The following is an 11,348-nucleotide window of genomic DNA, read 5'->3' as shown; positions in this document are numbered from 1 at the left end:
TTTTCAGGCAGGAACAGCTGTTAGAGTTTTGTCCTCTATCAGGTATCCAGCAGATGAAAAGTAGATTGATATCACTTCTCTTCACGGATTAGGTCAGACCAAATGAATCAGATTTAGATTCTTATAAAGCTTAGGTCATCTCTCTGTTTCAATCTGCGGTCTTAATGGTTATTCACTGAAATCAGTTCACGGAGAGAACAAAAGACGGAGATAACTTTCTTTTTTCTTGATTTTGTTTGCGATCTGGTGGCTTATCAGTGCAAGCATATGGCCTATGTGATAGGTCTGAGCCCAGGTGGCTGAGTAACACTTTCCCCTACACACACACACACACACAAGTGTTACCCAGGAGTCTTCTTGGTTCAATCTCCTCCACATCACATCCTCCAGACTTTAAAGTCATTCAGCCTCCTGGAAATATAGATATTTGTTGGCAGTTGAATTAACCGGATTTAATTTAATGTCACATTATAAAGTAATATTACAGTTACTGTTTCATTTACAGTGACTGACGGGTGGGTGGGAGGGGGGGGGGGGGGTACATTCCCCTGACCTCCTTGCGCATGTGTTTTTGCAGACAGGTGTGCAGTCCCAGGACAGATTGTGCTATTGTCTTTGTAAATCTACACCTGTTCTTTGACAGCTCAGACAACACAAAACATACTTTAAAGTGGTGCACAGCAGACTAGAACCAGACTGCTTCTCTGGGAGACCTGAAATGTGACGCCCTCTCCGAGATGCCTGCAATATGTCATGCTGTGTCAGGCAGTAAGACTGGCCTGGACTCACGCAGGAAAGCTTTATAAGCAAAGGTCTCCATGCAGATATTGTGTTACAGCCAGGGTTTAGCCATTGAGGGACCATCATCCCCTTGAGACAGGTTTTTCTGACATTTCTTCACTGATTGCAGAACCTCTGCCAAAAGTAAACTAAATTAATTTAATGGGATTAAGAGGGAGGACAATAAAACCACACTGTAATTGCCAATCATGTACATGTCATGTGTGATACAGAGAGGTAAAACTGAGTTGTTTCAGCTCCATCTCAGTTTGTGGGGTCTGCACTGCAAGCTTGAACCATGTGGGAGTATAGGTGACCTCTGCTGGTGAGGTTTTAAACTACACATCCTGCATTTAATTGAATTAACTGCACAAATTGAACTAAGATTCGATTTTGAGGATGGTAATGTAAAAAGTTAAACTTAGTTAAATACATTTTGAACAAAAGGTTTTTAAAAAAAAAGTCATAGAGGTTTGATGAGCCTGATCAGGAAAAGCAGAGGTGAGTCAGCAGGGTGAAGTTTTCTCCTCAGATACATTTCACTCTGCAAAGCAACATCTCCTGAAGAGGCGCAGCCCCTCAGCTCACACCGGTCAAACTTTTTTAGTCCACGCACGCAAGCTTTCATATGTTCAGACTTGTAAAAATAACTTTGTCCTAACTCGCTGTGCTGCGCAGGAAAACTTCCCTGCGCGACACGCAAACTATGATTTGCCCAACCCCTTGCGGAGAAAAGCACCAAATCCGCCAAGTGTTAAACTCAGGCGGGATGGAGTCGCAAACGAAGCCGGACGCCGGTCATCGTTTTGGAGGTGTTTGTCAGAAAGGATGCGGACTACAGCTGTCCGATGAAGACGTCGGTAAAGGGGATCACTGCTGTGTGGACGCGCTCCGCACGGTCACCGATGCTCTGGAGGAGAGAAGTGCAACTTTGGAGCATGAAGCCCGGATGGCGAGGCTCAGGTGGAACAGGAGGGAGCAGTCTCTGTTAGCCAAGGTGTCAACTCTGCAGAACGAGGCTCAACTCGCTGCCCTCAAGTACCAACGGAGGCTGCATCAATACATGGTGCACATTAACAGCATTGCAGAGCAGGTCATTGGGTACTACAAGGTGAGAGGAATGATTTGATCTGTGAAAAGTAACATTGGAAAAATTATGATTTCACTATGAGTCAGGACTAGGATGTCTAAGCCTAAGTGAGGCTGGTAAACTTGTGTGTTTGTTGGCTTAATTAGAGTGACTTGAGGACAACTGCTGACATGCAGAGCCAGACATCAGAGAAAGCAACATGTGAAGAGGGAGAAGAGGTCAAAGAGGTAAGAGACACACATTTATACTGCTGACAGCTTTGTATCTGCGTCTTTCCTTATTTTCAGCTCTACTGCTGTGAACACTGGCATTTTGTGGTCCTTTCATAAAAGTTTCAGAGCATTTTGTGCTTATCTAAAAATGCCCAGAGAATGCAGTGCAATATGTTTAATTCTCTTATCTGTCAGTATCACTGCTGGAGTGTTGTTGATTTTTGGGATTTGGGTGAGTGTCTTATAAATATAGCAGCCTCTTGTGCACCAGGATTTTGCTTCTTTCTACTCAGTTTTATCTGCTGCTTCAGTTCAGACTAACCTCACTGCCAGACTATTCTTTGTGTATATGTTGACTTTTGGGATCACATCAAATGCTATAGAGTGGTAACAATCTCTGACTGACGAAAGCTTATAGTCGGTAATCTTTCCTCGTACTCTGTTGTTTGTCATTTGGAGTGGTGGAGTCTCTTTTTCTCACAGTGAGAGTTTGTGTATGTTTACCAAGGAATGTGTTTTTAAAGAAATATGAACAGTGTAGGTAAATGCCGGCTAGTTGAATTTGATGTTTGAAAGCAGTAGATGATCTTAAAAACCTTATTGCCATCACAGCTTTTGACTTCTCAAGAGTTAATGTGAAGAGATTTCATCCTGTTTTGTGGGTGGAGAGATGTTTCTAAAGTGGGCTTTGTCTTTGACTTCGGGTCTCAGCAGATCTAATGTCATTGTCTGGGTTGTGTCTTTACTTTTTTGGAGAGTGTGGGGTCAAAACAGCTTATCACATTTCAGCTTGCAGTGCACCAACTGCATTGTGACCAACAGTGAGGAAAGAAACAAAGGGAAGTAGAGTAATTAGATGACATTTTCATTGACTCCACACTCTATATCTACTTCTATCTACTATATTAAATACAACCTATGAAATACAATTATTTATGGAGAGAGTATGTGAGTGAGGGGCTCTTTGCAATGGCTTGATCCCTCTTTGAACACAGATTTGCATATGAAAATAAAAACTATTGGAGAATAGGGACGCAACTGTTATTTTCCTAATCAGTTAATCCGTTGGTTATTTTCTCCATTAACTAATAAATTGTTTTGGTCTTTAAAATGTCAGAAAATGGTGAAAAGTGTTCATCACAATTTCCCAAAGCCCAAGGTGACATTTTCAAATGTATTGTTTTGTCTAAAACCAAAAGAAAAGCAGTTTAAAATCACAAAAAGACAAAGAAAACCTGCAAATATTCACTTTTGAGAAGCTGAAACCAGAGTTTTGGCTTTTAGTTTTCAACAAACAATCCATAATCACATGTTTTGTGGATTTACTGATTGATTAATGGACTAATTGTTGCAGTTCTACTAGAGAACAAACTACTCTCACTTTTCGTGTTAACAGCTTGGATTAAATGCCAATTAAGGCCTGTTTGCCTCTGTGCTTTTGCATAATTTGTTTTCTCAAGGCAGCATGCAATTTTCTTGTAATTACTTACAAACTCATCCACGTCAATATATAATTGATGGGCTAACCAATATGGACACGGTTTCTAACTACTCCTGAGCCATTGTTATTTCAGGGAATAATTTATTAAACCTCTCAATGTGGCTGCCAAATCTAATAATAGCTCTTGTTTTAGTAAGCTCACAGGGTAGCTTAAAAATTTGTGTTGTTAACCCTCCAGTCTGGGGCTCTGTGTTGTGTTTGCACCGCCGGTGAGGGTGGATGGGTTTCATTGTGGTAATGGTCGCATAAAGTATCTCCCTAATTGCCCACATCATGCTGTGAGAGCAACAGACTCACTTTTGATTAATGTGGAAAACTGTTCACTATTCTCTGCCAGTGCTGGGCAGCAACGCAGCATCTATTTTCAGCTCTCTTTTTTTTCTCAGCTAAAAACTCCTCTGTAATGAGTCTTTAATAGTTTTCTCACTGCGCGTTTTCTTCTTTTGCTTTCCAAATGGATTTTCCAATACTTGAGAGAGCTTGGTTGCAGTTCTTCAAAGTTTTGCAGTTTAGTAGAACATCCACTTTGCTGGAAAAGCGATTGGTTTTCTGTCTGCATGGAGAATAGAGTAGGAGGGCTTGTAAACACCTCAGTTGCAGTTATGATGTGTCACATTCAGGGTCTCTTCATGTGGTTAGAAAGCAAGCCTAATTGACTCTTTGCTAAGTCCCGCCCCCTTAGTTACTGTTGCTACGCCTGTCAAACTTCCTATTCCAGCACATGTGCCGGTGGCAGATTTACCACTCAAATTTCCGAGTAATTTTGTAGAGCTGCAACGATTAATCAATTAACGGATAAGTCGATTGACGGAAAATTAATCAACAACTATACTGATAAACTATTAGTCCTTTCAGTCTTTTTTCTAGCAAAACTGTCCAACATTTTGTGGTTCCAACTTCTCAAATGTCACAATTTGCTGTTTCACTTTGTCATATATGACAGTGAATTGAATGTCTCAAGGTTATGGACTTTTAATCAGACAAAACAAGCACATTGAAGACATCACCATGGCCTCTGAGAAATTGTGAATAATGATTTAATTGAATCGGCACATTAACCGATTGAAAAGAATTGTGAGTTGCAGCCTTAAAGTTTTTAAAGCAATAGTTGATTTCAAACTGAGGTTCATGTAGACAAAATCAGGCTTCCAATTACTAGCCAGGATTTGTCTATTTTGCCAGCTGTAATCTTTATTATTGCTTGCAGATTTCAACTTGAGCTATAATAAACTTATTCTGTGAGTTGGTTGAAAACTCGGACTTCACACATGATATAATGTTACACGACTGATTCTACTGCTACATGTCCAAGGCAGCAGCCTCACAAACTATGTAGAGGACATGGACATAGAGGTGCAGCATTGTTCTTGTATTGTAAGGTGGTAATTTATCCCTTTTATATGATTCAGTATGTTAAGGAAAATGTCAAATCTGATTATCAGTTATTTAATTCTAACATAACCCTGTTTGCATGCTTACCACAGAAAAACATGCAAGCAATAGATTAATGCTTTACTATTCCCACTTTAAACAGTGTGTGACACTTTTCCAAGACAAAAGACTCTGGGGATGTAGATTAACTGATGAGTTTGGCAAACACAACGCGATATCTCAGCCTAATGAGTTTGGCTTGGTTTGCTGGACTGTTAACGTTCCCAAACTAAATACAGAGATGAACAGAGCTGCTAATGTTACCCTAAACTCTGATATAGTAGCATCCAGGACCAGATCCCACACAGTTGGGACAATGGATGCGCCAGTCCTGACTGGGGCTTTTTCCAACGCAACCTAAAACCCTACAGAATAATATAGTTAGCAAATGAAATACTACTTGGTCTCGGAAGCTACTTTTTAAGCTAGCACACTGTCGGAAATGGATCCAGAACTAAGCTCTTTCAAAGATGCCAGTTGTTCTTGATCCTGATGGTTTCTGTAGAAAACAGTTCTGCATTGTGCGTGTGAAATGAGAGAAAGACGGAGAAAAAAGAGACATAAAACTATTGTCAGATGGGTGGACTGCAGTTTCGACTGTGACTTAATGCGAGTCACACCATATTTTTCCATGTACCTCTGAGATGTACTGATCTAGATCCAGCTGATTGTCTGTTCACTGGCCTGGCAGTGAATGCAGTCGGTGGCTGTGGGTGAGTCAGCCAGTTCTGCTATGTTGAAAAGGGATAATGGAAGCAAGAGACAGCACTGAAACAGCAGCAGGATTAGTCACCATTGCAAAAACATACCGTTGTCTTCATTTGCCCATGTAATTTGCCCTTATGTTTGTGTAAAACCAGATGAATACACAAATGAAACCACAGTAGAGTTTAAACAGTCCCACTCCTCTTGTCTGCAGCCAAGGTCCCCAAAATCCACACTCAGAGTCAGCTTAAAAGTTTGGAGACCAGGGAAATATTTTCATTTAAATTCACAATGGGTAGTTCTTTTCATCATCCATTACCAAAGCTGCTGAAAGTGTCTACTGCACAGCAGAGTAAAAATCTATTTTGTTGACCGTGACTATGCCTGTGACACTAGCACTACTTCAGAGAGGGGCTGTTGACAGAAACACAGAGGCCTTTTCACCTGTCTGAGAGCAGCAGTACAGTAGCTCCAGCTAATTCTTCTTTTGTTCGGATCAAGAGAAAATGGGTGAAGGGAAGAGGGAGGGAAGGAGCAGAGAGGAGAGAGTGGAGAGTACGCAACTCGAGTATCGGTGTCATCAAAATCCAATCTTGCGTGACAGGCGGGGACGAAGGCAGGCCAGTTTGTTTGCTTTCATAACAAAAGATGACAAGAAAAGATTGCCTTGCGACATGAGAAAAGATAGATTTATGACCTCTGATTTTATGTTGGTTGATTTGATTTTTTCTTGCCTAGACTGAGCCTCCAAATAAAACGATAAACAAGTGAAAAGTACGAAACAAAAACAACTACCTGAGGAATATGGAAAAATATCTTTTTTTGTGTGTTGCCACAAAGAAAGGCAGATGTCTAATGGTCTCATCAGTTGGGCACACAATTGTACACTTCTTTTTACTGCTTGTCTAGACAGTTTTATAGTCTCTTTGTGCTCCAATTCCCCAAAGCACTTTCCTGAAAATGGACCAGAATGATTGTATTCAGACAAAATAGCATAAAGTCATTGGTTTACAATTTGCTGTCTACTTCTGTCACAGCTGACAGATCAAGAAAATGGGAAATTCAGTCGATCAAACTGTCCATTTCAACTTTTGCGTGGTTGGTGTTAGGATGTGAATATGGGTCTGTCATGTTCTGTGCGGTTTAGCTCTCCGGAGGTGTTTTCTGTACCTGTTCTGCTCTGTTTGGGTCGTCATTTACCCAGAATTTACATGGCAGCTGCCCATGAGAGGGACCGCCCTGCTGACTATTTCCTATTTCCTCTCCAATTCAACACACACACACTCACACACTCACACACCAGGCTGCTAAAACAAACTTGAGCCTGCATTCATTTAGATGATGTCATGTTAGTTAAGGAAAATTAGATTTAGATAAGCACTTAATTATTCAATGCCTCTTTAGCAGCATTTAGACAGCATGTTTAAGTTCTTATCCCTGCTTATCTCTGCACATATTTATAGGAATTTCATTAGTTTAAGGAATATTTTCATAGGTATTGGTTTGGCAAACAAGATGTTTTTCCAAAGCTCTTGGCATGTGGCTGTGTTAGTTAATAAGGCAGATATTGAGATTAGAATATTCCAGATTCCTGAAGGTTGTGGACCAAACCAAGAGCAGTGGCTGTTGAATAAATCATGTACCTTTTTGTGAGTTTTGTCCTGAGCTGTGTATGTCTGTTTATGTCTGTGTACATGTGTGTGAGTGTTTGCATGTGTTTACTTTAGCTGTACAGGTCTGTTGTTTTAGGCAGGAGGTGTGAAAAAGAAAACTGTTCCACTAAAGACCACCACGCTCGTAAAGAGGAGCACACTGGGTAAATTTGTCCCTACCTGCTGAAAGGCCCCTTTTGTAAATGTCGATGGGATGTTGGCGAGTTTTGGTCTGCGGGATGTTTGAGAGTAAATCATACAGTGAGGCTGCTGACCTGAACTCAGATGAACTGTTTTGATTTTCTCACTTTGATGACAGATTATGTTTGTAATTGGATACATTTACTGAAACATCTGCAAAGTGCAATTTAAACCTCTTATGGCAATATCTTTGTGTGTGTATGGTTATGTTTGTCTAACTGCATATGTTAAGACTGCACAAATTTTCCCCTCTTAGGTACAGCTCTTTATCATAGCACTGAAGTTTTGTTTGCTTTAAAAGATAATGCTTATGTTGTTCTATATTTGTCTTATTGCCAACAAATCGCATGAAAACACCAAAACCAACAGTTTGTTAGTCAATACTTTCTGACTTCCCTACCCTGTTTGTGACGCTCAACTTCAAGTCCATCTGTGCCATCTGAAGACTTAAATCTTTAAAGGTATACTATGCAGGATTTGTTGGTGTTTGTAAACACACAACATTCAAAGTTGGCCCCTCCCCCCAGCTCAACAAGCAAGTAAGAGAGGGAGAGCAGCGGTTGTCAAGTGAGCTAGAGAGTGAATGAAGAAAGCGAGTGGCGCTGGCAAGAAGAAAGCCGTGAATCAGATAAATAAAATGTTTTTTTGATTGTTTCACAGCAGTTATATTCTAAAGCATAAATAAACATGCTCACGCCTCTGAACAACCCTGTGGGAAGGCGCCACATTGCCGGATTTTGTGTGAATTCAGAGCTTTGTCCTGTCTGCTGTGGCCTTTCTGCCCTGTGTGTATGTAGCTCAGCCCAGCCCTCGGTCAAGCAGACACGCAGACCTGCAGCTCTTTATACATCCATGACACAGAGACAGAGAGCAGAGCGGAGCAGAGGAGAGAGACGGAGACAGTGATGTAACCTGGTTGGTACACTACAAGTCCCGACCTCACACCCTGCACGCTGGTATTGGCTTGGGGCTACACACCCACTGCCCAAAGGTTGATGCCCAGAAGCGTCCTGAGCACAGCAAAATAAGAAGAAATTAAGAACATACAGGCAGAGGGCAGGGTCTCTGCAGATAAATACACTGCCACACACTTCTAGTGGGTCATAAGTGATGATTGAGAGGGATCACTTTTGTATGAGTCTATACATTGTTTCTTAGGAAGATCCTGCATAGCATACCTTTTTAAAAAAGGTTCACAAATTTATGTAATTTTTTAAAAAAGACCTACAGTACCTGTATGTAATTTCCTGAAACGACTAGGCACTGTAGTTTTAGCAAACGTTGCTCAAATGGGAGTAAATAGTACATTTGATGAAGAATGGTTTCAGTTGCGGATTAATAGCAGTTGAATATTTATGGCAGCAGGAACTCTTTATGGCAATATTTTTCGTCATTTCCTGTCTGTCCATCTTTTGTGCGGATTACATTAATAAATTACTCTTCTTGGCTTTTTACTCACAAAGCTTTTGTTGTTACTCAATGTAATGAGTGTAGTTGTCAACTCAAGTGCTTCACCTGGTTCACTGTCTCTCCTCTGCTGCGCTGTGTGCAACACACACACAGAGGGCTCAGCCTCGCCCACGGTGAAACACAGAGAGCAGAGGAGAGCAGCGCGACCATAAATGACAGCAAAACGCAGTAGAAACTGTTTATTTATGTTACTACTTGTTTCATTTCAGCTCAGTGTGAGAGTCTCTGCTGCGTTTTGCTGTCATTTATGGTCACACTACTCTCTGCTGTGTTTCACTGCGGGCGTGTCTGAGCCCTCTGTTTAGTGTACTAATTTAATCCATGCAAAAGGTGGAAATGACCTATATCTGGATCGGAGATTTTAGTCATATTGGTCATATCATATGTGTGGCTTTGGCTTTGGTTTTGGCCTTTTCAGGACTTGTTGTCAAAAAGAAAAAATACAGAATATTACCTCTAAGATATTGTATGTAGAGCAGTGTATTGTAATCCTGTACAATAAATACAGTCATATCATTCAATAGTATTGACCCTTTGTTGACTTTTGTGCAACTCTAATATGTTTTTGCACACGATTAAATTTATGTGTCTGTGTGTGTGTATACATGCTTTTTCTTCTGTGTAGGTTTGTCACAAATTGGTCAATGTATCAACATTTTTCACTAGTTGGGGCTTTCTGTGGACTGGTTCTGTTCTGTTCTTTTTTCTGTACAAGGTTTGAGTTAAGCAGATGTTCATATATCACTGCTTAGTCCTATACTATACCATAGCTATGCCCTCAGGTGTACTGCAGGAAGCACTCAGTGACTGCAGTGATTCATCATCTCAGTTACCCAAGAGGAGAACACTCAGCTTTATTCACACCTTAATGACTGTAGTTTGCCGGTCCCTTCGACTTCTCTGTGAACTTAAACGAGAGCTTACACCTCAAGATTCAACAGTCTACATCTGGAAAAGAGCCTAGTGTCAAAGAGGTTGTAAACTAGGGGGCCGAATGGAAACTGATTCACTTTCCAGGTTACTTGTTAGAGTGGTATTTTTGACATATATTATTGTGTACATGTAGTTGCTCTTTTTACTCAGGCTCATGCACAGATAAAGATTCATACATGTTTCGGTACAGACAGATGTGCAGTATATATACATAGACTCATACACAGCTGGCACAGATGGTACACCCCCTACCCCACTCATTACTGGTGTCCCGGAAAGCTCTACTCCACACAAGAGCTCTCGTGCAACAGATGCTCTCTGCTGTCCATGTGATGAGAAAATGGCATCTTGTGAAGTTGATTCACCAAATAAATAACTGTGGTAAAATATAAATTCAGGCACCCCCACTATTCCCATCTTTACCACCACTGGGGGGTTTGGTTAGTCAGTGACCTGATGTCTTTTGATCTCACACGGACCTACTGATCTCCTCTAGGCTTCATAAACATGTGGCTTCACCTACAGCTGTTTCAGGGAGATTACAGTGAAAGCCCTGAGTCAGCATGCACATGTATACACAACCAGCTGCATGTGTGCATATACACACACCCAGCAGTGGCCACTCTATCATCAGGATTGTTAGTGTGGCTTGTAATGAGTGTGTAATGAGGTAAAGTTGTGGCTAGACCTGCCTGGGCGCTCTCCTGCCAAGTTAAACCAACACAGCCAGTGCCATCATCATGGATTGATGACAAGTAGGGCTGCAACTATGGATTTTTTCTTTATTGAGCTGATTGGTTTGATGCTTGATCAGATATAAGAATGGTTTATGTATATTTTGAAAAAACAAGATTAAATGCAAGAAATATTAAGTAGACTAAGGGCCCTTTCACACCTTGTTCGGTCCAGACTTTCGGACTTTTCAGTTTGATCTGAACCAAAATTACGGGTGTAAAACCTCCCCTGGACCACGGTCCAGACCAAACAGCTGTACCTTTGTCTTACGAAAAGAGATGGTCTCAAACTGAACCATGGTTCGGTTCGTTTCTAGTGTGAAAACATTTTTTGGATAGTTCGGTGGATTGGTTATTGGCATTGCCAGTTTTTCAGTGTCTTTTCTGATGCTACCAATGAGAGTCGTCGAAGTCAGACATTTTCACATCCTACAAATGAATATTTATGTATTTTCTTGAACAAACCCAACAAATATTCTTCCAAAATAATTTACTTATATTATTATTCACAGTTGCAGTAAACAGTAGTTGAAATAATAATAATGAAAAAAACACCATTATAATATCATGCCTCTTAATTTTGCTCTTCCTCCTTTACTTTTCACCATATTTTCAACCCGCACAGTCAGATTGTTCGGT

The 11,348-nt window shown here is 40.8% G+C and overlaps 1 protein-coding gene across 2 annotated transcripts in view; it reads left to right on the top strand.

The window, feature by feature from the left end:
- Nucleotides 1-1,155: 1,155 nt before the first annotated feature.
- Nucleotides 1,156-11,348, top strand: part of LOC121897806 (PDZ domain-containing RING finger protein 4-like) — a 122,695-nt gene continuing 112,502 nt past the window's right edge. Inside the window, exons 1-3 of one of the 2 annotated variants that reach the window (XM_042412530.1) lie at nt 1,156-1,281; nt 1,459-1,891; nt 2,017-2,097. In XM_042412530.1, the coding sequence (XP_042268464.1) occupies nt 1,487-1,891; nt 2,017-2,097 (486 nt within the window). In that variant the 5' untranslated portion in view covers nt 1,156-1,281; nt 1,459-1,486. Of the gene's footprint in view, nt 1,282-1,458; nt 1,892-2,016; nt 2,098-11,348 lie in introns of those variants that run through there. The other variant, XM_042412531.1, reaches the window with a different exon arrangement.

This window comes from Thunnus maccoyii, chromosome 5 (genome assembly GCF_910596095.1).
Source record: "Thunnus maccoyii chromosome 5, fThuMac1.1, whole genome shotgun sequence".
NCBI classification, from domain to species: Eukaryota; Metazoa; Chordata; class Actinopteri; order Scombriformes; family Scombridae; genus Thunnus; species Thunnus maccoyii.
This window is presented reverse-complemented; position numbering and strand designations above follow the sequence as displayed.